The sequence below is a fragment of the Rhinatrema bivittatum genome, chromosome 8 (assembly GCF_901001135.1).
Source record: "Rhinatrema bivittatum chromosome 8, aRhiBiv1.1, whole genome shotgun sequence".
NCBI lineage: Eukaryota > Metazoa > Chordata > Amphibia > Gymnophiona > Rhinatrematidae > Rhinatrema > Rhinatrema bivittatum.
In genome coordinates this window covers 157,401,568-157,429,274 of record NC_042622.1, presented here as the reverse complement: position 1 = coordinate 157,429,274, position 27,707 = coordinate 157,401,568, and the positions used below count along the sequence as shown (strand labels likewise).

The 27,707-nt window shown below is 42.6% G+C and overlaps 1 protein-coding gene across 2 annotated transcripts in view; it reads right to left on the bottom strand.

The window, feature by feature from the left end:
• ANAPC2 (anaphase promoting complex subunit 2) overlaps window positions 1-27,707 on the bottom strand; it is a 137,740-nt gene that overhangs the window by 37,585 nt on the left and 72,448 nt on the right. For both annotated transcript variants that reach the window (XR_003858357.1, XM_029614053.1), the window contains exons 11-12: window positions 24,173-24,302; window positions 4,635-4,870 (exon numbers count right to left, since the gene is read on the bottom strand). Coding sequence is in view for 1 of the 2 variants with exons in the window: in XM_029614053.1 (XP_029469913.1) it covers window positions 4,635-4,870; window positions 24,173-24,302 (366 nt within the window). In the remaining variant the exon portion in view is untranslated. The remainder of the gene's footprint in view (window positions 1-4,634; window positions 4,871-24,172; window positions 24,303-27,707) is intronic.

Here is a 27,707-nt window from a genome sequence, read left to right as displayed (position 1 = left end):
TGTTCTTCTCACTCAGAAGAGGGAGGTGGCTTGGGGAACCTTCAACCATCTTCTTGACATGAGTGCGGTTGTTCCAGTTCCATGGTATCAATTGGGCCAGGATCACTATTCAATCTACTTTGTGGTGCACAAAAACGAGGGCATATTTAACCCTCTTCTAGATCTGAAAGAAATCAACAAAGCTTTGAAAGTGCCTCATTTCAAAAAGGAGACCTTGCAGTCAGTGATATTGGCAGTAAGGCAAGTGGAATTCCTCACATCTTTAGATTTTACTGAGGTATATCTCCATATTCGAAATAAGGAAGGAGCACCAGAAATTTGTGTTTCACATTCTTAGAAAGTCATTTTCAGCGTCAAGCGTTTCCTTTTGGTTTAAGCACTGTGCCAAGAAGCTATTTACGCCAACAGGGAGTTCTAGTGCATCTATATCTGGACGATTGGTTGATTCAAGTGAATCTGGTGCAAGACAGCAAAGCAGCCATGGCCACAGTGGTTTAGTTTCTAGAGGAACTGGGCAGGATAACAAACTTTGCAAAGAGAAAGTTGCAGCCTTCTCAGTCCCTAGAGTACCTGCGAGCCATTTCAACACAAGATTGGGTTGCATTTGGTTAACAATGCAGTGGATCCAAAAGTTACAAAGTCAAGCGTGAGCGCTGCTGTCTGCCATGAGGCTGACAGTGTGGACTTATCTTCAGCTGCTAGGCTCCATGGCAGCAACCTTGGATTCAATTCCTTGGGCAACGTTCACATGAGGTCCTTGCAAAAAGCCCTGCTGTCCAGGTGGGATCCGCATTCTCAGGATTACACTATTCAGGTGTCAGTTCTGGAGCAGGTAAAACAGACTGGATTGGTGGCAAATGACTGCAACTTCAAGAAGGAAGTGGATCTGGAGTCTCCATCCTGGATTACATTCATGACAGGCACCAGTCTGCTTGGTTGGGCTCACTATCAAGGCTTGGTGGCTCAAGAAACCGGGATGTCAGTGGAGGCTCAATGGTCCATTAATCACTAGGAAATTAGAGTGATATGCTTGGTTCTGCTGCATTTTGCATCTCTTCTCCAAGGTCAAGCAGTTTAAATTTCAGCAGAAAATGTAACATCAGTAGCATATGTGAACCACCAAGGAGGGACTAAGAGCATGCAAGTTACAGCAGAAGCAATCTCTCTTTTGGAATGGGAAGGGTCATGTAAAAGTCATTTTGGCCTTGCACACACTGGAAGTAGAGAACGTTCAAGCGGATTTCCTGAATTGCAACACTTTGGATTCTGGGACTGGTATGTGGCACAAAGAGCGCTCCCTTTGATCATAGAACAGTGGGAAAAACCAGCGATGGACTTTATGGCATCCAGAAGGTATGCAAAAGTAGGAAGACTTTTCAAAAGAAGAAAAGAAACATTTTTCTCAGGATTGGATGAGTTCTTTCAGATCTGGCTGCTGGAGGGTCCACTGCTTTTCCCCCATGGCTGTTGGTGAGCAGAGTCATTCAGAGGATATCCAGACATCAAGGTCTGATGATTCTGGTAGCTTCTGATTAGCTGAGATATCCTTGGTATGCAGATCTAGAGAGGTTATTGGATGGGAGTCTGTTGCCTTTTTATCGTAGAAAGTCAGTTGTTTCAAGGGCCAGTGGTACATGAAGATCAGACTCAGTTTTGTCTTATGGCCTGGCCCTTAAGAGGACTTGTTTAATGAAGTTCTTTTCATTCTGTATATGTCTGCCAATGTAATAATCCTATAACTATGAATGTTGTCCGGTTTTCATTCTTGTATGTCTACCTTTGTAACACATAGTATAATTATCAATGTGTATCCTGTAAACCATTGTGATCTAATGATTCTCACTTGGTTTGATGGTATATAAAACATCTAAATAAATAAAATATTCTTGAGAAGTGATTCAGACTCTATTGCATTCTAAGAAGAGTTCCACATCCTTGGCTTATGTGAGAGTGTGGAATGTGTTTGAAGATTGGTGTGTGGACCAGAACATTTCAGCAATTAAATTGTCATTGCCATATGTCCTGCAATTTCTGCAGAAAGGTCTACAGAAAGGCTTGGCACTCAATTCTTTGAAAGTTCAGGCAGCGCCATTAGCATATTCTAGAGGCCGCATTTTGGGTCATTCCTTGTCCTCCCATCTGGATATGTCTCACATCCTTAAAGAAGTTAAGCATATTAGGTTGCCAGTTAGACAGCCAATTCCATCTTGGAATTTGAATCTTGTTTTGACCTAAGTAATGGAGTCTCCTTTAGAGCCTTTGTGAAGTGATTCAGTTAAACTTCTCACTCTGAAGGCAATTTTCTTGGCAGCCATACGTTCAGTGACAAAGATTTCAGAATTGCAAGCACTGTCATGTAAGTGCTATATTTTTACAAGCACGGTCATGAGTGCTATATTTTTACAAGTGATATGGTAAAGATTCACACTGTGCCGCCTTTTCTTCCAAAGGCGATTTTGGCCTTTTATCTTAACCAGTTATGTGTCTTCTTCCTTTCAAAGAGTCCAGTGGTAAGGAGTAGTCTCTACTTCACCAGTTGAACATGGGAATTTTCTTTTGTTTTTTGAAGGTCACTAATAAACTATCTGACTTTTCACAACTCTTCGTTTTATTTGGTAGGCACGGGAAGGGCCTAGCCTTTTTTAAAGCCATGTTGGCACAGTGGATAAAACGTAATTGGAGCAGTATATGTAAGTAATGGCCTTCCATTGCCTAAATGGGTAAAGGCTCATTCCATTACAACACAGGTGGCATCTTGGGTGGTTCTTAGGTTGGTTTCTCCGGCAGAGATATGTAGAGCAGCAACTTGGCTGTCCTTACATTCCTTCAGCATGCATTATAGACTGGATGTTTAGGCTAAGGAATTTGCCTCTTTTGGTTCTGAAATTCTAAGAGTGGGTGCGGAAGCATCCTGCCTGAAGGAAGAGTAGCTTTGTTACATTCCATGCATTTGGACTGATCTGGCTGTATGAAGAGGAAAAAGACATTTATTATTACCTGGTAATTTCCTTTCCTTGAATCCAGCCAGACTAGTCCAGAACTATATCTCATCTACTGAAGTCTTTATCCGCTATTGTATGTTTCAGAAAGAAGTCATAAATGTAAAGTTGTTTTCCTTATAAAGAAATAAGTTGGAGTTTTTCAGTTCTACAACTATTTTGCATTTATAGTTATTTGATCCATACGCTCCTGGGAACCCTTGGTTTGGGGGTGGGAGTGTGGTGCATTTTTTTCTTAGCTTTTGCAAGAATACTGGCAGGCTGAGGTTGGCACAGGAGCCTACAAAGGGTGATGTCAGCAAATATTTGTCTCCATTTGCCAGTTGGTGGGCATAACCCATGCATACGGACTGGTCTGGCTGGACTGAAGGAAAAGAAATTGTCAGGTAAGAATACATTTTTCCATTTCTGAAGTAATGCAGCTGAGATTGGATTGTGATCTGAAACTAGGTTGCATCTCTTGTTGTGGACTGTTATGGCGTTATGTTGCTTGTAATTGGATGTCTGCGATATTTCTTCACTAGATCTCGTGACATGTTAATTGACAATATGCTGATTTAACTATGCCTGCGGCATTCAGCTGTTTCTATTGCTGTAGTCTTTTTGCTCACAAAAAATCAGCTTTGATGACTGAAAATTCTGGTCACTGCTTTACTTATCCTTGATGCAGGATTAGATCTTAATATGGACCATGTTGGGTTAGTGCTACAGCTGTTTTATCACTATGATTGGTTTGGGTTCCTGTGCCTCACTTTGCAACTGAGAAATTTCCTGAGTCTCACAGAAATCGCTTTCTGAGCATTACTATCTATGCAGGGAAGTATGTCTCCTCTTTTTTACCTACTTTGCAAAGGGAGGAAAACTTAAACAATCACTGTGTGTGTGTGTGTGTGTGTTTGTATTTTTTTCTGGATCCAGGAATTGCACAAAGATGTGCACAAAACTGTCATCCTCTAATAAATTTTCTGTTTTCTATCAGTTATGCATCTGATCTACACCAAATTTCTATGACATATCAGGGGGTCCACGAGGATTATGTCAGGGGTATTTTTCAGGGGATTCACGTATTCCATAAATATACACACGCAATTATATCACTTAATAATACTTTTGTTTTAGATCTGATCCACACTAAATTTTCAGATCATTTTAATGGACAGAGAATTCTGATGGATAGTTTTTTTCGAATCCATTTATCCCATGAACATGTCATTACATCACTAAACTTCTTTTCTGTTTTGCATTGGATCCATACAAAACTTTTAGGATGTGTCATGAGATCCAGGAAAACCACAAGAGGTATATATGGGGCATTCACATGTTTCATAAATACATACATGAAAACATGCTACCTAATAATGTTTGTATTTTGCATCTGATCCACACTGCGTTTTTGACAGATGTGAGGGGTCTATGAAGATCATGACAAGAATATTTTTAGGGATCCATATGTTCACACACAATTTTGTCACCTAATAACTTTTTGGTTTTCTATCTGATCCATATCAAATTTTTAGGACATGTCAAGGAGTCTATGAGGATCATAAGAGGACTATTTTTGGAGGGATACCATAAACTCCACTCCATTCACTCTCATTTCCTTCACATTCTACTTGCTGACAGCAAGCCCCTTACCTGTAACTCCTCTTCCTTCTGGTCAGCCTGAGATGCCATGGCTGAGTCTCCCTCCTCATCACTGTCTATAAGAACCACCTTCTCAGCCTGATCTTTTTGCTCTTCCTCGATCACTGTGAAGGTCCCTTGGGGTTCCTCACGCAGGACTCCCTGCTGCAACCACAAGGTCATTTTGCGCCTTAGTGAGATCAGAGGAACCTTGAGAACCTCACTCAGCTCTTCTAGGGTCCATGTGCCTGGATGAAGGCAATAAAAGGGAAGAAGGTGGAAAATATGAGGATGGGACCATGAGGAAGCACTTGGAAAGATCATGTGAGAAGTAGCAGTAACCTATTTTTACCATAAACTTTTACCTGGATTGTTGTTTGTACAGCACTTTAAACAGTCCCCCAGGAAACATCACACACAAACACATACCTCCACATACTGCTGTCTGATTGGTCCATTCTGTGCATGATATTTTTCCAGCATTTTATCTATTAGTTTTTAATTTAGTTACCATCTCCAAGCAGGTAAGAAATATTTTAAAGAATCAAGGCAGCATCAAATGGATTATCCCAGGAAGCATTTTATAAGTCCTAACCTAGCTATCTATGTAGAAGTAAAAGGCTTGAGTTTCAGGGACCCAAGCCTCAAATCAGCTAAGAATCACCCTTTCCCCTCCCAGTTACTTCACAGTGAAATTGGACCTTTCAGCTTCAGCTTGCTCATGGCATTACCAGCATTAGGCCTTGTTGCGAGATGCATCTGAAAGGAAGAAAAGTGGATGAGACTGCAATTGTACCACATTGGGGGGGGGGGGGGGGGAAGAGGGTCCTAGAATCGGCCCCTTGTACCCAATGCAGCAATCTGTGCTTTCAAGGGCGGCTTTGTATGCCAAATTCTTCACATGCAGGACTGCATGCCAATGAACATAAGATTTGTCATACTGGGTCAGACCAACAGGCCATCATGCCCAGTATCCTGTTTCTAACAGTAATCAATCCAGGTCACAAGAATCTGGCAGGATCCCAAAAGGTTGATAGATTCCATGCTGTTTATAAGCAGTGAATTTCCACAAGTCCACGTTAATAATGGTTTGTGGATTTTTCTACCAGGAACCTGTCCTAACCTTTTTTTAAACCCAGGTACACAGTTTTCACCACATCCTCTGGCAACAAATTCCAGATTTTAATTATGCATTGAGTAAAAAATTATTCTCTCTTATTTGTGATTGGTAGTTTTTAAATATTTGAGGACAATATTGTTAGATAATTGGAAAAACATTTGTATTTTGAATAAATTGAATTCTTCCTTTCTAATTTTGATTTTTGGTTGCTTTAGTGATATTGTTACAATTAATTTTGTGTGTATATTGAACTATTGTGGGGTTGTTTTTGGCTTCTCTTTTGTTTTGTACTAAATGTCACATCAGTTGATGTTAAGGAGATAAAGTTTCTAGATGAAATAAATGACTGCTTCATGGAGGAGCTGATAGAAGAACAAAAAAAGGAGAGGAGCTTTCTTAGACCTAATCCTTAGTGGAACATATGATTTGGTGCAAGAGGTACGGTGTTAGGGCTACTTTGCAATAGTGATCATAAAATGATCAAATTTGCCTTGATAACTGGAGGGAGGACACTAAGGAAATCTACTACAAAAGCATTTAACTTTCATAAAGGAGCTGTGATAAAATGAGAAAGATGTGCATTATTTTCATTCTTAGAATAACGATTCTTCACCCCCCCCCCCCCCCAAATATCTTTAAGCAAATAAACAAAATGTGAACTGCTTTTTTATGGGGAAATAAACTCCCGAGGATAGGTCTAAAGAAACTTAAAGCTCTTAAAGAGTGGAGAGGTGTCAGCTTTCCTGACTTCCTTACCAGTCATACATTTTACAACAAGGCCAATATTGAATACCGGAATTTTTCTCTTACAGATTGTCCTCGTTGGCTAGATTTGGAGCGAGGTGTGGCATTTCCACTTCACTTAGAGGCCCTCCTAGCTCCTATTCATAAAGTATCAACTGAAAAGTTCACCAAACAAGCATTTCAGAAACAACTCGTATCACTCTGAGCCAACTACTGAAAGTCATAGATAAAGCAAAACTATCCATTGTTTCTGAGGTGGATGTAGCCATCAGAGCCACAAAATCTAGCAAGGCGCCAAGATATAGCAACCTGTGTCCAGAGTTTCTAAAGAACCTTGGATTCAAGGATGACAATGAACTGCAAACCTCATTATCATCATATATAATCCCAAAATATCATAACAGGCTGGGCTACCACATAAGGATGTGTCAAAAGTGGCATTTGCTACATAGTTGTTCAGGTGGAAAGTACTTTTAGTTTGGCAGAATTTGGTCAGTCTGCAGCAATGGAAATATGTTAAAATATCGGCAGTGTTCTTAGGGTTTGCACCCTGTTCAGCAAAGGCTATATCATCTGCATATATAAATTTAGGAGATGATCTACATGGCAGATCACTTATATATATATATATATATATATATATATACACACTGAATGCTCGGATGGTGTTCCCCTTGAAGGAGGCCATTGTTCAAGATTTATATAATTTTTAAATGTATGAATGTGATATGTGCATGGTAGCTTTTAATGTTTAAGGACATTGCTATTAGATATTTGTTAAAATAATACTTGTAATTTGAATAAATTGAATTCTCTCTTTCTAATTTTGATTTTTGGATGCTTTAGTGATATTTTTACAACCCCTTTTTTTTGTGTGTTTCTACTGACATTTACCCAGTTAATACTAGGGTAATTGAAATCACTCTTTATTGCTGTGTTGCTAATTTAGTTAGTTTCCCAAACTTCTATTAGCTTTTCATAGTCTGTCTGTTCATTCTGGCCAGGTAGATGGTAGTACACCCCCACTGTTATTCTATTCCCTTTCTCACATAGAATTTCTATTCATAAAGACTCTCCAGGGCATTTTCTGTAGAACTTTTATCCTGTTTGACTCTATGCTCTCTTTAACATATAGCGCAACCCTTCCATCAATTTGATCCATCCTATCATTACAATATAATTTGTATTCTAGTATCAGTGTCTCATTGGTTATCCTCCTTCCACTAAGTCTCTGAGATGCCAATTATATCTACTTCTTTATCCAGTGCTATGTATTCTAACTTTCCCATCTTATTTTTTTTTAAACTTCTAGCATTTGTATATAGACATTTCAAAGTATGTAGTTTGTATTAACAACTTGCTTATCAGTTGACAGGGGTAATCTGGAATCTTTCTGCTCTGTCTGCTCTTTACTTAAAAGCACTTGGATTACTTTAGCATTTATTGCAACCTTTTTATTTGGATTCCCTAACTTCCCTATGCTGTTCGTATCCTTCAAAGATACATCATTACAAATCATGTGCTTTGAGCAACTGTTGGCTTCCCCCATCATGTAGTTTAAAAGCTGCTCTATCTACTTTTTAAAGGTTAGTGCCAGCAGCCTGGTTCCACACTGGAATAGACTTCCCCATCCCTAGAATGTTCCCCAGTTCCTAACAAATCTACAACCCTCTTCCAGCTCAGCCTGCCTCTGGATTCTGAGCATGGAATGGGGAGCATTTCTGAGAATGCAACTCTGGAGGTTCTGGATTTCAGTTTCCTAACAGCCTAAATTTAACCTCCAGAACCTCCCTCCATCTCCCTAAGTCACTGGTACCCACATGTCCCATGACAGTCAGCTCATCCACTACCTTCATACCAGGCAGGCAAGTTATCAAGCGATCTTCACACCCACCAGCCACCAGCTATCTTCATGTTTAATGATCAAATCACTCCTTATAATGGCTGTCGTAACCCTTCCCTCCAGGGCAAATGGCCCTGGAGACATCCTTGGTATGAAAGGATAAGGCATCACCTGGAGTGCAGGTCCTAGCTAAAGGATCATTTCCTGCCACACTAAGGTGTTGGTCTTTTGCCAGGTGACCTTGCTCCTCTAAAGCAACACAAGGGCTGCTTGACTAGAGTTGGGCCCGCTCTACTATGTCCCTGATAGTCTCCTTTATATACCTCAACTACTCCAGGTTTGCCAGCCTGGCTTTCAGAGATTCTACTTATTCTTTGAGAGCCAGGAGCTCTTTGCACTGGGTGCACACACACAATATCTCACTAACAGGCAGTTAATCATACATCTGGCACTCAGTGCAAAAGACTGGACAATCTTCAACTTGGACTTCTGTATGCATCTTAATTTTATTAAGTTGCTAAAGCTTTAAAGCTGATTTTGGAGTCTTAAAATCTTAAGGCCTGATTTTACAAAGCATTTACACGTGTAAAACTGGGTTTTACACGTGTAAATGCACTTTTCTCAAGTAAATGGCTTCTGAAAATTGCTATAGTGCTATAGTAGTTACATTTATACGTGTAACTCTTTTGAAAATTATCTCCTTAGAGGGTAACTTTAAAATGAGTGCATGCGTGCCCACATATGCTAGAATTTTAAATCGTCTGTGCAAGTGTGCATGCACTATTTAAAAACGTGCCTGGCACGCATATTTGTGCCCCTAATTTTAAGCAGTTATGTGAGGAGAAGTTAGGAGTGTCTTTCCTTAGGACTTGTTGGCTTTTATATGTGCAAGTGAGCACATTTTAAAACATGTGCACATGAAGGAAACAACCAGTTTGACCAATTAGTCCCCCAGTTTGCCCAGTCTATCTCTAGGTCATTAAGCCCCTTCTAATTCTACAGCCTGCTCTCTCTCCAGTTTACCCAGACCCCTCACCCAGTCATTTGGAAATGACCAGCAACAAGACTATTAGTCAATCACTAAAATCAGCATTAATTGTATGTTATTCAAAATCACTAATTGTCTCCTATTTTCATGATTTTCCTCTTAACTGGAGAGGGGAGTGTTATTTATTTAACAGAAAAAGAACCTGGGGTAGGTAGGAGGGTTGTAATTAAACTAGTGATTGTTGCCCAGGAACCAGTACTCTCACCTTTTCAGAACATGTTAGTGACCTTTGCAAACTCATAATTCTAATACTTACAAATACTACTTAATACAAGCTCACAAAATTAACTCAATGTCTTATCTGCAAACTCTCACAATTCTTAACAGTAGTAAACACAGGGCCAGTGCTAGCTTTTTTGTTGCCCTGTGCGAACAATTACTGTGCTGCCCCCCCCCCCCCATCATTCATTTATTCTGTCCCAGGCCCACCCAAAAAAACACCCAGCTCCCTTCAGTGATACAAACTTTAAGAACTGACACCATTCCCCCCCCCCCTCGCAAATGAACTCATAGCTGGTGCAAGGGTATTAGGTGGCCTAGGTGAATCTTATAGCTTTGCACAATGCTCCCTGCTCCATTCCACACAGTTAAAGAGTTATGCATTTATATTACAAATGAAAAATATCAAAGTACCATATTCTGAGGTAAAAATATCATTTACATTATATTTTCATGCACTGCTGTGATGCTAACTAGAAATCCCTGCAAAAAAGACATTTGGAACACATATGGTATGGGGTAGATTTTATAATGTGTGCATGCTTCCCGGCGCACACACATGGACACACCGGATTTTATAATCTGCGTGTGTATGTGCAGGCGGTGCACGCAATGGGGGGGGAGAAATTAATCAACCTCCACGCGGCGATGCATTCGGGCTGTTCCCAGTTCCTTCCCAGTCCACTCCAATTAAGGACCGGGCTGGGAGGGAACTTCCCTACCCAACCTTCCTTTCCCCTTCCCCCTCCTCTCCACCCCCTAAACCCTAGCTATTCTTTCTTTTTTGTTGCTGTTTTATTACTTATTTCAGGTAAGTTGCGCACGCAGGGAGCAGAGTCTTCAGGACAGCGAGCAATGGCGCTGTCCCAGCCCGCCCCTCCCCGTCCCTGCCCCTTATGCACGTAGCACCATTTACGCACATGGCCGGGCCCCTTTGAAGATTCGCCTGGAATGCACAAGGCCCGGCCACGTGCATAAACGCCGAAATTTACGTGCGTAAGGCTTTTAAAATCCGCCCTATTGTGATGTGTGTTGGGTATGAGCTTGACCCTCTGAAAGCCCGAATACACTAATACACTTCCTATTAGAAAAATGTCTCACCTCAGTCACACATGCAGAACATAAACAGACCCTCACACCAAATACAGAATAGAGCAAGCACAAAGTAGAAATACAAACTTGCAGATAAAAACTGAACTGGAAACCACAAGAAGTCAGACTCTCTATGCAGTGCAACCATTCCTCAAACATCAAACAATAAAATCAAGAAATAAAATAAATACATAATCATAATACTAAAAATATACTAATAATATTATTTAAAAACTGATGAATAAAAGATCAAATAATCAAAAACTCATACAAATTTTTACACTTTGTTAAACTGAATAAAAAAGATTTAACATAAAATGTCCCAAACACCAATAAGATATTTCAAAACAGCAGACACAGCAAATAACACCTGAAAAATAAAAATAAAAGGGATTTTAAAAATTCATGCTCTCCACACCTGGGAACTTTTGATTTCCAGATGCCCTGAAATTGTCATGGATTACCAGGCAGAGAGTAAATGGGGTAGTTGTGCACACACATGCTTTCTCTCACTCTCCCACAAACAAGCATACATGCTGTCTCTCACTCACTTCCCTTGACTTAGCAGGCAGCAGCAACAGCAGCAGCAGAGTCTCCTTCTTCAGCCCCCATGGCCAAGGGAATGATTTCCGGCCACAGGGCATTGGATTACTTCCTGCAGGCGCGCTCCTTTTCATCCTCAGCAATGCGGCTCCGACAAAATAGACAGCGTGGTCAGCGCTGCCTTAGCTGCGCTGCTTTTCCACTTACTCTGCTGGCAATGCTGCTGATTCTGGTGGGGCCGCACTGTTTCTCCACTTACTAAGGTATCACTGACCACGCCATCAATTTCAGCAGGGCCGCACTGCTTTCTCTTGGCAGCATGGACCTCTTTCTTCCGCCGCTGGTGGTATCGGATCCACCAGTGGCACCACGGACGTTCTGATATTACCAGATCCCAAACACAGAGCAATTGTCTGTGATTAATCTATCCAATTATAATCTTTCAAGGCAAGAAGAAAAGATATTAAACAGAGGTCTTTCCTTCATACCCACGAGCTTACATGACCCTTTTGAATGCAGGATTCAGCTACATCATTTTTTTCGGACCTTGCAGATTAAATTATGTTTTTCACAAATGGAAGAGAGCACACCAGCATCAATAACCAAGACTATAGCCAACATAGTTAACCTATCCCTCAAAGAAGGAAACTACCGGGACTCATTAAAATCAGCTGTTATCAAACCCATTCTAAAGAAGACAAACCTAGACCTAAACAACCCACTAATCTATCGACCCATATCTAACCTACCCTTCATCGCCAAAATCATTGAAAAGATCATCCACTCTCAACTATCCGAACACCTAGAAAAGAACAATATCCTATTCCCCACACAATTTGGTTTCAGGAAATACCTGAGCACTGAATCACTACTCCTCTCTCTAAACGACACTGTGCTCAGAGGCTTCGAAAATGGCCAAAGCTACCTGTTAATCCTCCTCGACCTATCAGCCGCATTCGATACAGTAAACCACACAATCCTTATGAATTGACTGACTGAAATAGGATTATCTGAGAAAACTTTGCAATGGTTCTTATCCTACCTATCACACAGAAGCTACCAGGTACTAATAAATAATACCCTCTCGAAGAAAATAAACCTAAGCACTGGTGTTCCCCAAGGATCTGCACTATCCGCAACCCTTTTCAACATATACCTTCTACCGCTTTGTCACCTTCTATCTGACCTAGGGCTTACCCACTTTCTATACGCAGACGACATCCAATTACTAATCCCAATCAAAATACTCTGCAAGAGACCTACAAAAAAAATAGCCTCACATCTCTCTAAAATAAAACAACTATTAACCAACATGAAACTCATAATAAACATCGAAAAGACTGAAATAATTCTCCTGGATAAGAACACACCATCACCCCCTCCACCGCTCAACATAGAGAACCAAAAGACAGCAATCTCCACAGTCTCACATGCTCGTAACTTAGGAGTAATCATTGACAAAGAATTATCCTTCAAGAACCACATCACGAATAAAATTAAGGAAGGATACTACAAACTACTCATACTATGACGATTAAAACCATTCCTTACTACAAATGACTTCAGAACAGTCCTTCAACTACTCATCTTTTCCAACTCCTTACTATTTGGTTTACCACTCTCTACCATCCACCCACTACAAATCTTACAAAACACTGCCGCTAGAATCCTCACAGGAACAAAAAAGCACCATCATATTACACCAATTCTCATAGCTTTACATTGGCTCCCAATAAAACAGCAAATAGATTACAAAATATTGACAATACTGCACAAAACTATTTACAAAGATCAAACCAACTGGTTAAGTAAATCAATAAAAATACACACACCTCAACGAAACCTCCGCTCAACCAACAAAGGCCTTCTGAAAATCCCACCTACGCACTCCAAACAACTAATCTCAACCCGTGAAAGAGCCATATTCCTCAGCAGCCTCAAACTCTGGAACACCCTCCCAAATGAACTAAGAAATCAACCAGGCCTAAAAACCTTCAAAAAGGACCGTAAAACCTGGAGGTTCACCAAAGCCTACCAATGCACCCAATGACTCTTACCTAAAATATAACACAAATCTTGACTGAAACTTCCTCGCACCCACCCTATTAGCCTACTTTCAGATCCCCACCATGTTCCCCTTACTACGTTTAGAATATCCCCCTCAATCCTAATAATACTTTAAAATGAATGCTGTATGTTTAAATGATTGCTATATGTATAAATGAACGCTCTTTGTATATCAATGCATCTACTAATCTTCTAATACCTTATCCATCGAATACGAGTTATTCTAAATGAATATATTATTAATCCCCATCCTAACCTCCTAACATCTTACCCATCGAAAATTGTAAACCGTTGTGATGGCGAAACCGAATGACGGTATATAAAACTCGATAAATAAAAAATAAAATTAAAAAAAATGACATAATAAAAGACATAGCAGGGGCATATATGGTTGAGGGGGGTGGATATACATTGAGTTTAGAGGTAGGCTTGCTTAAATAGCCAAGTTTTGAGGGGTTTTTTTTTAAATTTCTGAGAGCATTGCTTCTGTCTAAGATCAGGAGGCATGGTATTCCAGGAATGAGGACCAGCAATGGATATGGCGCGTTCTTTAGTGGATTGCCGAAGGGAGTGTTTTGGGGAAGGTGTATCTAGATTGCCTTTATAAGAGGATCTGGTAGGTCTATTAGATGTGTGGAAGTGAATGGAGTCATTCATCCAGTGCATGTTTTGGTTGTGGAGGGTTTTATGTAGGATAGTGAGAGTTTTGTAGATTATTTGGTGGGAGATGGGGAGCCAGTGGAGCTCTTTGAGGATGGGAGTAATGTGGTCAATTTTGCGAGAGTTGGTGAGGATTCTGGCCGCGGCGTTTTGGAGCATTTGAAGGGGTGTAATAGTGGTTTGGGGTAGATCAAGTAGGAGGGAGTTACAGTAGTCTAATTTGGAGAGAATAATGGATTGCAGGACAGTACAGGTGGAGGAGCGGTCTTAGTTTTTTTTAGGGTGTTTAGTTTAAAATAGCACTCTTTCATGGTCGAGGCAATGAATCTTTGAAAGTTGAGGCAATTGTCTATAATGACGCCTAAGTCTCATGCTTGCTGCGAGAAGGAGACGGTTTGTGGGAGGGTAGATAAAGGGTTGTATGGTGGAGAGATAATCAGCAGCTCCATTTTGGTAGTGTTGAGGGCAAGGTTAAGACTGGTGTGGAGGGTGTTGATCAACAATAGAGCATTATCCCAGATTTTAAGTGTTGTCTAAGGAGTCAGTAATGGGGATGAGTATTTGGACATCATCCGCATATAAGAAGTGGGGGATGTCAAGGTTAGATAGGAGTTGGCAGAGTTGAAGTAGATAGATGTTAAATAGAGTGGAAGAGAGAGATGATCCTTGTGGGACGCCTCTGTGGAGATGAATGGGTTTTGAATCATGGGCGTCTATTCTGACCTTGCAAGTTCTATTGGAGAGATATGATTTAAACCAGAGGAGGGGGATTCCAGTAATACCAATTTCACTGAGACGGGTTAGTAGAATATTGTGGTTTACTGTGTCGAAGGCTGAGGAAATGTCAAGTAGAGCGAGCAGGCATGACTGACCTTTGTCGAAACCTTTAATGATGGTGTCGGTGAGGGAGAGGAGGAGGGTTTCAGTGTTGAAAAATCTGTGGAAGCTGAATCGTGAAGGGAAGAGGATGTTATGTTTTTCAAGGTGGTCTGATAGCTGGGTGTTGACTACGTTTTCAAGTACTTTGGCTAGGAAGGGAAGGCTGGAAATGGGTCTGAAATTAGAGAGATCATTAGGGTCGAGATTGGGGTTTTTTGAGTAGGGGTTTGACTGTGGCTTGCTTTAGATGATCGGGTATGTTTCCCAGGGAAAGGGAGCAGTTAATGATATCTGTAATAGGTTTGGCAATGGTGTTAGGGATTGACAGGAGGGCTTTAGTGGGGATGGTATCAGAGGGGTGACATGTGGGTTTCATTTTCTTTAGTATGGTTTCCGTTTCGGTGGAAGAGGTCAGTTTGAAGGTGTTAAAGGGTGTTGGGGGGTAATTGAGAGGAGTGTACAGGGCTGTGCTATGGTTGGAAATCGCTGAATAAGTTTAGAAATTTAGTCACTGAAGTGAAGAGCAAGGTGATCACATTTGGATTGTGTGTCATGATCTGTTAGGGAGGGTGTGGGAGTCCTGGTGAGTTCGGACACACAAGAACATAAGAAAATACCATACTGGGTCAGACCAAGGGTCTATCAAGCCCAGCATCCTGTTTCCAACAGTGGCCAATTCATAGAAACATAGAAACATAGAAATGACGGCAGAAGAAGACCAAACGGCCCATCCAGTCTGCCCAGCAAGCTTCACACGTTTTTTTCTCTCATACTTATCTGTTTCTCTTAGCTCTTGGTTCTATTTCCCTTCCACCCCCACCACTGAAATATCTAGCTTGATTAGTTAGGGGTAGTAGGGGTAGTAACTGCCGCAATAAGCAAGCTACACCCATGCTTATTTGTTTTACCCAGACTATGTTATACAGTCCTTATTGGTTGTTTTTCTTCTCCCCTGCTGTTGAAGCAGGGAGCTATGCTGGAAATGCGTGATGTATCAGTCTTCTCCCATGCCGTTGAAGCAGAGAGCCATGCTGGATATGCATCGAAAGTGAAGTATCAGACACATTTGGTTTGGGGTAGTAACCGCCGTAACAAGCCAGCTACTCCCCGCTTTGTGAGTGGGAACCCTTTTTTCTTCTCCCCTGCCGTTGAAGCAGAGAACTATGCTGTATATGCATTGAAGGTGAAGCATCAGGCTTATTTGGTTTGGGGTAGTAACCGCCGTAACAAGCCAGCTACTCCCCTCAGGCCATAAGAACCTGGCAAGTACCCAAAAACTAAGTCTATTCCATGTTACCATTGCTAATGGCAATGGCTATTCTCTAAGTGAACTTAATAGCAGGTAATGGACTTCTCCTCCAAGAACTTATCCAATCCTTTTTTAAACACAGCTATACTAACTGCACTAACCACATCCTCTGGCAACAAATTCCAGAGTTTAATTGTGCGTTGAGTAAAAAAGAACTTTCTCCGATTAATTCTAAATGTGTCCCATGCTAACTTCATGGAGTGCCCCCATGTCTTTCTACTATCCAAAAGAGTAAATAACCGATTCACATCTACCCATTCTAGACTTCTCATGATTTTAAACATCTCTATCATATCCCCCCTCAGTCGTCTCTTCTCCAAGCTGAAAAGTCCTAACAACCTCTTTAGTCTTTCCTCATAGGGGAGTTGTTCCATTCCCCTTATTTTGGTAGCCCTTCTCTGTACCTTCTCCATTGCAATTATATCTTTTTTGAGATGCGGCGACCAGACTTGTACACAGTATTCAAGGTGCGGTCTCACCATGGAGCGATACAGAGGCATTATAACATTTTATTCACCATTCCCTTTCTAATAATTCCCAACATTCTGTTTGCTTTTTTGACTGCTGCAGCACACTGAACCGACAATTTCAATGTGTTATCCACTATGACACCTAGATCTCTTTCTTGGGTTGTAGCACCTAATATGGAACCCAACATTGTGTAATTATAGCATGGGTTATTTTTCCCTATATGCATCACCTTGCACTTATCCACATTAAATTTCATCTGCCATTTGGATGCCCAATTTTCCAGTATCACAAGGTCTTCCTGCAGTTTATCACAATCTGCTTGTGATTTAACTACTCTGAACAATTTTGTATCATCTGCAAATTTGATTATCTCACTCGTCGTATGCGAATAGTGCTTTAGCATTAAATTGTAGGTCATGTATCCTAATGGTGTAGAAGTCTTTTTTAGTTTTTAGGATGGTGGTGCGGTAATTGTGTAGGGCAGATTTGTAGTTAGCCAAGGTGGATGGGGTGGGGTCCTGTCGCCATTTCCTTTCCAGGTGTCTCAGGGTATGTTTAAGGTGCTTGAGTTCGATAGTGTATCATGGCTTTTTTGGGTTGTTAGAAGTGGTTATAGTTTTATTAGTTTGGGGGCATAAGGAATTGGCAATGTTGGAAGTGATCTCTTTTCAAGATGAGATTGCGGTTTCAGTATCTGTGATGTCAAGTTTTTCTAGGGCGTTGGAAAGGGTGGTGATAATATCATCTCTGCTGCATGGTTTTCTAAATTGAATAGTTTTTAATGTTAGTGTGGTGAATAGGATGTTTGCTGATTATAGAGAGGGAGGTTGCTAGGAGAAAATGGTCGGACCAGGGTACAGGGGTACAGGAGGGGTTATCAGCGGAATGGATGTGGGAGTTTATAAATATAAGATCAAGGGTGTGGCCAGCTTCATGGGTGGGGTTAGAATTAAAGCCATGGGCTTCAACCAAATTAAGAGATGAGAGAAGGGCGTTGCATGTGGATGTACGGGGGATCATGTCAACGTGTAGATTGAAGTTCCCGAGGATAATGGAGGGGCTATCTAGATCTATGTTTTGTGTTATAAATTAAGTGAGTGGTGAAGGGTTTGGTTTAGTTTAGTTTATTGTTGTTTATATACCGATGAATCAGACTAACCATCACACTGGTTTACAAGATTAGGATATGGGAAATACAATAATTCATAAAAGAGTAACAGCTAAAAATTACACAGAATAAGAAATAAATTAGCTGTTAAAAGCAAAATAATATAGACTTCAACTTAAAACATCATAAAATTAACTATAAAATATATACAATTTAAAACTAAAATAAAATATTGGTAGCCTTTACAGTAAAGTGAAAAAATATCATGCTGTTTCTGTTCAATTATTGCGTCTCGAGGTTGTGTTAACGCTTTATCTGAATTTTCATACTCCATAAATGCACACTTAAATAGCCATGTCTTTAGGTTTGATTTAAATTGTTTCTTATCTGTAGTCAGTCTCAAATATGTTGGAAAGGAGTTCCAAAGCTTTGTTCCTGCAACAGATAAAGCACGCTCTCTTACATTGCTTAACCTGGCGGATGTGATAGTAGGGACTGACAAGAGACCTTTGTCAGCCGATCGTAAATTCCTTTGTGGTACGTGAAGTCTTATTGACGTGTTGAGCCATTCTGTGTGGTCTCCATGAATGACATTGTGAATTATACATGCAACCTTATATTGAATATGGTTTTGGATAGGGAGCCAATGTAAACTGATCAGAATTGGAGTAATATGGAGGCCTGGAGGAGCGTAAATTACGCATATTTGTACGTGTGTGGATTTAAATAGGCCAATTTCAAGTTTGGGAATTGATTTCATGGGGTATGAGGACCGTTTGAGCTCTTTCTTAGCCGCTAATAGGAGTCCTCCTCCTCTTCCTTTTGGTCGTGGTACAGAGAAGATGTCGTAGCAATGAGTGGGCAGTTGATTCAGAAGGATGGTGTCTATGTTCTTCAGCCATGTTTCTGTAATGGCGCATATGTCTGGGTTAGAGTATAGGAGGATGTCATTGAGAATAGGCATTTTTTTGGAAATCAATTGGCATTGCATAGTAAGAGAGTGAAGGCGGTGAGGCCAAGAAATTGAGTGAAGGGGGAGAGCATGATAGGTAGCAGGGATCTGGGCCGAGGGGTAGGAATGTGAGTGTGAGGGATCCTGCAGTTATGAGGGTGGTATTTGAGGATAGGGATGTGGTGTGTAATCATGTTGACTGCTGAAGGGGTTGCTGAGGCTGTTGAGAGTGCAGGGAGGGTGGGGGATGAAATGGAAGAGGGCTTTTGAGGTGGCTATGTAGGCGGGGGATGGAATACCAGTGCTGTGAGGAGTGGAGGAGGAAAGGGATGGAGGTATATTGTCAGGGGATATGTAGAGGAAGTAGTGAAAGGGGCAGAGGGCAGGGGGAGATGGATTGAAGGAGGCTGCTGAAGGGGAAGCGCAAAGGGGCGCGCTAAGGGGCAGGCCCCTTATTGCACTCTTTTGGTGCGAGATGCCCGGCGCAAGGCGCCGGAGGTCTGCAGAAGGCTTTAAGGGCCTGTTCCTGCCCTCCGCCTCAGATGACGTTACGCTGGCTCGAGGGGTGAAGCTTCGTTGGTGGGTGGCGATCGGGGCCTATTGAGGCCTAAATCGAGGTAGGCTCTTACCCCAACGGGTCCGCCTTTGACCAAACCTTCTTGCAAAAATTCCAATATCGGTCGAATTTCAACTTTAAAAGGGTGAGAACCTCACTCCTCACACCAGCTCTCGAAGACTCTCCAAATACTAACATAAGCTAGAGATAAAGGAAATTTCCTGGTCTGGAGCAAAGTGGAAATCACTGCAGAAGAATAACCACGCTTTAGCAACTAAGCCCTCAGAAGAGCCAAACCATAAGACAAAATCGATCCAGATCATCTTGCAGTATGGGTCCCTGATGCAATAGATCCTTACTGAGTGGTAATCTGTGATTACTGTCCACCAGTAGCCTCTGAAGATCAGCATACCATGACCTCCAGGGTATTCTGGAGTTACCAGAATTACAGTTTTGTCTGACTCGTAATCTTTCGAATGACCCTGCCTATCATTGGCCACGGCAGGAAGGTATATAATACTCTGCTCCAAGGCCTACCTGAACAAGAGCATTGATGCCCAGCACTCTTGGATCCCTTCTCCGACTGAAGAACCGTGGTACATTCATGTTGTTGGACCTCACCAGCAAATCCAGGAACGGGGAACCCAGCGTAACACTATGAGTTGAAAGACCTCATCTGCCAACTCCCACTCTCCTGGGTCCAAGACCTGCCTGCTGAGGAAGTCGGCCTTTAGATTGTCCTTCCCAGAAATGTGGTAAGCAGATACGTCCTAGAGATGTTGTTCTGCCCCCACCATGAGCACGTCTACCTCTACAGCATCTGTTGGCTTCTGGTTCTGCCTTTATGATTGACATGACCTGCTATTGTGGCATTGTCCAACATTATCCTTGATGCTTGAGCTTCCAGCTGCTCGGCAAACCGCAAGCATGCCAGTCGAACTGCACGCACTTCCAATCGATTGATGATCCACTGCCGCTCATTGGCATTCCACCGACCTTGCATCAACAACTCTTGACAGTGAGCCCCTCAACCCAGAAGGCTGGCATCTGTCATGAGCACTAACTAGTCCAGTGTCGCCAAGGAAACCCCCTTCCTGAGATGATCCGCTTGTAACCACCACTGCAACTGAATGCTCACCTCCGATGGCCAATGGAGTCTCACTGTGTATTCCTGCAACTCCGGCTTCCACCAGGAGAGCAACACTCTCTGAAGGGGCCGCATGTGTGCCCTCACCCAGGGGAGGATGTCCAATATGGCTGCCATTGATTCCAGGACCTGCAGGTAAGATCACACTGTCAGGCAAATAGTCTGTCTCAGAGCCTGAACTTGAGTAACTAACTTCTAAATGCGATTCTCCAGCCGAAATACTCTGCCCTGCTCTGTATCAAATTGCATGCTGAGATATTCTAGGTCTGAGATGGCTGTGAACTACTCTTGGTCAAGTTCACCATCCAGCCTTGTTCCTGAAGCAAGGAGATCACCTTGCAAGATGCCAAGGACTCATCTGCATTTTTTACCTAAATCAACCAGTCATCCAGCTGGACCAGAATGCCCTACTTGTGCAGAGACAATGCTACCACCACCATGACTCTGGAGAAAATCCTTGGCATAGTAGATAGCCCAAAGGGCAGGGCCTGAAATTGATAATGACATCCCAGAATGGCGAAGCATAGGAAATGATGTTCCTGGCGAATGGGAATATGTAGTAGATAGGCCTCTATCAGGTTGAGAGACATGAGAAATTCCAGTTTGTACTGACATTATTACGCATTCTTCTTGGGAATGACAAAATAAATTAAATTTGCCCTGTATTTTCTTGTGATCTGGGAACAGGAATTATGACTTTCAAATCCAACAGCCTCCTTAACGTAGTCTTCACTGCCATTCTCTTCTGTAGAGAGTTACATGGAGAGACAATAAATGCAGCTGGGAATTCTGAGAAATTCTAGAGCATAGTCAACCCTTACCACTTTGATAAAAACAAGATAGATGCCTGCCTATTGCCTGATCCAGTAGGTAAGCCCCCACACCTTCATTCTGAAGACTGAGGCTGAAAAGACTGAGATCTTCTGAAGGGATGAGACCATTGAGTAGTTGGCTCCTCTGTAAAGATCAGATGGAAATCCCTGGAGTGGCCCTTCACGCCAAAAGGATACACCACCGCCTTCTTGTCCTCTGGCAATCAAGGAACCTTGGATTCGCCTCAGCTATTCTCCATCGTCTCCAACTCACGTCTGAATAAAAGGGATCCCTGACATTATTACGCAACCATCTCAACCACACTATTAAAAATGGTTTAAACAACAATCTTTGTCATTAGCTGCCATCACCTTCACCTTCACTATCACTTCCACTCAAATTACATTTAATCGGACTCAATCTTGCAACCTTGTAAATATGTGCTGTAAGTTATATTTGCTGTAAGTTAACACTCAAATCACATTTAATCGGACTCAATCTTGTAACCTTGTAAATAATTTGCTGTAAGTTATTTCCCCCTCTTCTCGCTCTAACTCCCAGTTATTTATTTCCCTGTTTTATTGTAACTGTCACTCTCCTTACAATGCTCTTGTTACAGTTGTTTCAGTTATCTCTTTTCTTGCACACTTTGTTAAATGTAAACCGGTTTGATGTGATCCATGTCATGAAAGCCGGTATAGTAAAAATAATAAATAAATAAATAGTAATCTTGTGAGATTGGACTTGGAAATAGTGTCTGCCAATCAATTTCTCAGCCACAGCTGGTGCCTACTTGCTATCACTCTAGCAGCCATCCGCACCAAGTCACATCTCTCATCAGCTAAGAATGCGGCTCCCGGTTCCATCATTGATCAGTCATCGGACCCCGCTCCTTGTGTCTCTTGAGAGAGATGCAACTCAGCCCAAGCCACCAGGCACCAGCAAGAAGCAATTTGCAAATTCATTGAAGTTTGAGGCAGCCTCAATCCTCCTATCCAGATCATCTTTTAGAGCTATTCCTCCTTTAACCTGGATGGTGGTTCACTTGGTAACAGCGCATACCAAGGCACCCATCTTTTGGGCATCACAACTGTTCCCTTGCCTTCGGATCCAAGGGGTACAAAACCTATTAAAGTGCACTCCCCTTTAAAACTTGCTTCCATGGCATTCCACTCAAGGTTAATTAACTCTTGAATTGGATCCAGGAGGTGCAAGAAATATAGTGCTTTGCGTAAAGTGACAAATATGGGATCTTTCTTTTGTAAGCCCATAGCGTCATCCCCATCTACATCGAGCATCTTTAGAGTGCGCAAACAGACTTGGTAACTCATCTTTGTGAAAAAACCAGAATAGAGTCTGATGTGGCTCCAAATCAGGTGGAATTCCACCCAAGAGGAGGAGGATGGATCCATACCGGGGCCCCTAGGCCCAAACCTGCCACTCTCCGACCCCTCTCTCGGGAATGCCTCTGCCACTGGCAACAAGGGGGGAGGGGAACTGTCACTGGGTTGCCTCCCGCTCCACTCCCCTCCAAAGCCACCATAGGCCAAGGGGGAAAGTCCAAACTTTGGCAAAATCTGCAGTAGCCAAATCGCCTTGATCAACTAAACAGCATTGACACGGGGTAGAGAGAGCGATGGCTGGATTGCCCTTATATGGCAAGCCTCACAGACAGGAAGGCATTTAGACTTTTTTGTCCCCAGCATCATAATTTTCCTGCACTTGGCTCTAAGTGGCCTCCTGTGCGCACCCCAACGACACCCAGGATTACCCACTCAAACACATGCTCAGATCTAGGCTGCGGCCTTATGCTCACAAGTACCCGTGGACATGCATGCACTTCAGGACACCACTGCGTGACGAGAATGGGTGTACTGCCTAAACGCACGGGGGAAAAAACACCGCCGCAGCCTACCATGCAACTGACTGAACAGAGTCTGAGAAGCGGGGCCTAGCCAAAAGTAGCTCAATCTGTGAGCCCGAGGCGCCTCCACTCTATACTAACTCCCCAGAGAAGTGAGAGGGAAAAGGTGGTAAGAGACACAGAGGAAAACACCAAGGGAAGGAGGGCCTGTTAAGTAAAAAAACAGGGTGCCTAAAACTTCTGTACTCTTTTTTCTTTTTTACCTGAGCTCAACCGTCCCTAGCTGACAACACGATCGGGTCACTGGCTACGGGGGGGGGGGGAGGGGGGGAGAGAGGGCACAAACCTTCACTGCCAAGCACAGCCTTGTCCTTTTTTTTTTTTTTTTTACCACAATCAATCCCCTCAAGAGAGATGCATGTCCAACATCTACTGGAGTTGGAGAATACTGATGGCTTGATGTTGGGGCAGGGCTATATGTGAGGGACATCAGTGAGTCAGCTTTACTCTGTCTCCATCTGCTAGTATGAGTGCGTAACCCACTGGTGTGGATTGGCCTGCTTTAGTGCAGAGGAAGAACTAAATGTTTTAAAATATCAAATACTGCAACATGCCTCCCTATCCTGGAAAAAAATATGGGGGACACCAAAGGTTCACTGCCAAAACAGCAGTGCAAAGCAACTAGCACCAGGGGCCCAGGCAACAGGCTCTGCCCCACAGCAAATAGTGCAATTTAACAGCCTAGCAGTAAATTGGTATAGTACTGATTCTATGCTAGCATGGCACCAATAGTGTATATTAGTCTGCACTACAGGGGAACACCACAGATATTGTCAGGAGCACATAGTATCACTACAGAGGCACACTGCAAACTATGTGCCAACCAGGCACCAGTGGTTCATGCTGAAAGCTCTATACTAGCCTCATAAAATGTAGCAATATTGAGGGTCCTGGAAAAGTAGCTAAAAGTTGTAATAATGGATACCAGATAATCATTTTTCATTAAGTCTAACACCTTGCAATGGGCTTGCATGGATCATGGAGAAAGTTGCATTAATGCTCATTCGTCCTCCTCCCACCTCCACTAACACAGAATGACTGCTCAGCAGACTCACTCTTGCTCTGGAAGTTGAGGATGACTGCTGCATGTACAGGAGACACGGAGAGTGAGAGGGTGCGGTCTGCCAACTCCACATCCAGGTTCACCAGTCCTAGGTGATGTTTCCAGTTCAGAGTGCGCATAGCCTGAAGAAAGAAAAAGGCGTGTTCAGAGAGGCACCAGGGTATACAGCTGGACCAGAATAATCTGGAGTTTGGCCAGACTCAGGGTGAACACATACTGGGTTCCAAAGGGAGCCATGGTATTTAGCCTCTGGCCAAGGACTGTTGCTTCAATAGTTGGGCTAGATTGGTTGGTAGATGCAAAGGTGTAGACAAAGAGGATTTAAAAATGGGGCTACAAATCCAACTTGCTGTGAATGAAGGCTCATGGGATCGTAGCCTGAATGAGGCTGGCTCAAATTTTCTTTATATATTTATTTTGTTTTTATTTGTTAACTTTTTATTTCTGTGCATTCAAGTGGGTTAATACGGCAGCCAAACTACTTCATCAAATTTTTCTGGAAACCCTAAGGAGGAGAGAGAAACTGCTAGGCCAAAAAATATTAAACCAGTCATATAGGGGGAAAATTTCAAACAGCAACACGTGGGAGGTTTGAACATGCATCTCTTTGAAATATTGCCTAAGGAAATCTACCTGCATTGTTTCTCTTTGAAAATCTGCAATTGCAAAGTAGATGCATTAGAAGTGTCCATGGACTTTGCACCTGCATTTATGCAAACAGCCGAGCAAGGTAGCAGAAGAGTGAACATAAATTTGGAAACTGAATATGCACAAAGAGGTTGATATTCAGCCACTTAACAGGTTATGTTCTGACTTAGCTGGCTAAGTTGCGCTGTCTGAATATTCCGTGGTCGCCTGGGATAACACCTATTACAAGGTAAGCAATTTTGCTTTATCCCAGGACAAGCAGGATGATAGTCCTCACATATGGGTGATTAGCAAGCTACAGGCTGAGTCATCCTTACAGTATACCAACAGCATACAACTTGTGCAACAAGCACAACAACTGGTGCACTGTTGAAAGAATGAGGCAGCCTGAAAATCACAGTAGGATGGATGCAGAAGGAGTTGGAGTTATACTGGAAATAAGTTTTTTAAGACAGATTGTCCAAAGGCTGAATCTAGTCATCCTTTGTCCAGACAATAATGAGCTGCAAAGGTGTGAAGGGAACTCCATGTTGCAGCTTTACATATGTCTAGGATGGGCACTGAATGATAAGGTGCTACTGATGTGGACATAGTCCTTACTAAATGTGTCTTTACTCGCCCCTGGAGAGGAATCTTTGCTTTTTCATAACAGAATTCAATACAGTCTGCTAGCCAGTTGGAGAGAGTGTTTTCCTACCGCAACTCCTGGTTTATTTTTATCGAAAGAAACAGAGTTGGGTGGATTTCCTATGGACCGCCGTGTGGTTCAGGTAAAAAGCTAGTGCACGTTTACAGTCCAAGGTGTGTAAGGCTCTCTCCCTGGTGAGAGTGAGGTCTTGGAAAGAAAGTAGGCAAGACTATTGACTGATTGATATGAAAGTCTGTTACCATTTTTGGTAAGAATTTGGGGTGAGTGCGAAGGACTACTCTGTCATGCAGGAACCTTGTGTAGGGTGAGAGTATGTGACGAGAGCTTGCAACTCACTGACCCTTCTAGCCGATGTAATGGCTACTAAGAAAAGCACTTTCCATGTAAGGAATTTTTCTTCACAAGAGTGTAGAGGCTTGAATGGTGAGCGCATGAGCCTTGTTAGTACTAAATTCAGGTCCCATTCAGTGACCAGTGGTCGAATGGGGGGCTTATGGTGAAGTAAGCCTCTCATGAACCTACTTACTAGGGGTTGTGCTGTTATTGGCGCATCCCCTATTCCCTTGTGGTATGCCGCTATGGCGCTTAGGTGTACCCTCCTTACAGAGGATGTCTGGAGACCAGAATCCGACAGGTGGTATAGGTAATCTAGTAAAGAAGAAGTGGGGCAGGAGAAAGGGTCTATACCTTTTTGTGTGCACCATTTTGTAAATCTAATCCACTTAAAGTGGTAGGATTTACGTGTGGAAGGCTTTGTGAAGTTACTAGAACTTGAGACTTTTGTAGAAAGATTACGTGGTTGCAGAACTAAGCTTTCAACATCCAAGCTGTTAGGGCAAGAGTTGTCAAGTTGGGATGACGCAATTTGCCTTGATTTTGAGTTATAAGAGTGGGCTCTGTGCCCAGGCAGATTGGTTGTGAGATCGAGAGGTTGAGGAGTATGGGAAACCATACTTGTCAAGGCCAGTACGGGGCTATGAGGATCATTGTCCCTCTGTCCTGTTGTAGCTTCACGAGAGTTTTCGCTATGAGCGGAATTGGAGGATATGCATAGAGAAGACCTGTGTTCCAGGGGCGAGCAAATGCGTCCCTGGGGACTGTTTGTCAACGTCCGTGGAGGGAGCAGAACCTTTCCACTTTGGTTCAGTTTGGACGCAAAAAGGTCTATGGTTGGGCGACCCCAGCGTTGAAAGATTTTGCTCACTACACGTGGGTCCAGCGACCATTTGTGGGGATTGAAATGTCGACTGAGATCGTCCGCTAGGATGTTTTTGATGCCCGCCAGATAAGTTGCTCGGAGATGTATGGAATGCTCTAGAGCCCAAGCCCAAATCTGTACTTTTTCCTGGCATAGCAGGAGGTCTGTGCCTCCTTGTTTGTTTATGTACCACATTGCTACTGTGTTGTCTGTTTGTATCAGCACAGTCTTGTTTGAGAGGCAGTCTTTGAAGGCATAAAGGGCATATCGCATCGCTCGAAGTTCTAAGAAGTTTATCTGATACTGCTTTTCGAGCGTAGTCCACGTCCCTTGTGTTTGAAGGTTGTTGAACTGAGCTCCCCATCCAAGGTTGGAGGCATCTGAAGTCAGGATGACTTGCGGATTTGCCTGTTGGAATGGGAGACCAGCTTTCAATGCTGTTTGATTTGTCCACCAGTGGAGCAATAGGCATAGCTGGTGGGTGATTTGAATTGTGTACGACAGTGGTTGGAAAGCTTGTAGCCACTGAGATTTCAAAGTCCATTGAATTCTCCTCATGGCTAACTTTGCCATAGGAGTGACATGTACTGTCGAGGCCATGTGTCCTAGAAGCACCAGAATTTGATGGGCGGATGCGAACTGGTGATGAATTATGTTTGCCAAGCATGCCAGATTGTCGGCACGGTCGCTTGGAAGGGAAGCTTTCGCCACTGTGGTGTCGAGGTCTGCTCCGATTAATGTGAGCTGTTGAGACGGCTCGATGTAGGATTTTGGATAATTGATGAGAAATCCAAGGAGATGCAATAGTGTTATCGTGGTTTCCAAGGCAGAGAGAGCTCCCTGCCTGGATGGACTTCTGATTAACCAATCGTCTAGGTATGGAAAAACATGAATGCTGTTTTTTCTTAGATGTGGGGCCACTACTGCTAGGCATTTTGTAAATACTCGAGGAGCAGAGGCCAGTGCAAATAGTAGGACTCGATACTGGTAATGATTCTTTCCCACGACGAATCGTAGATACTTGCGATGTTG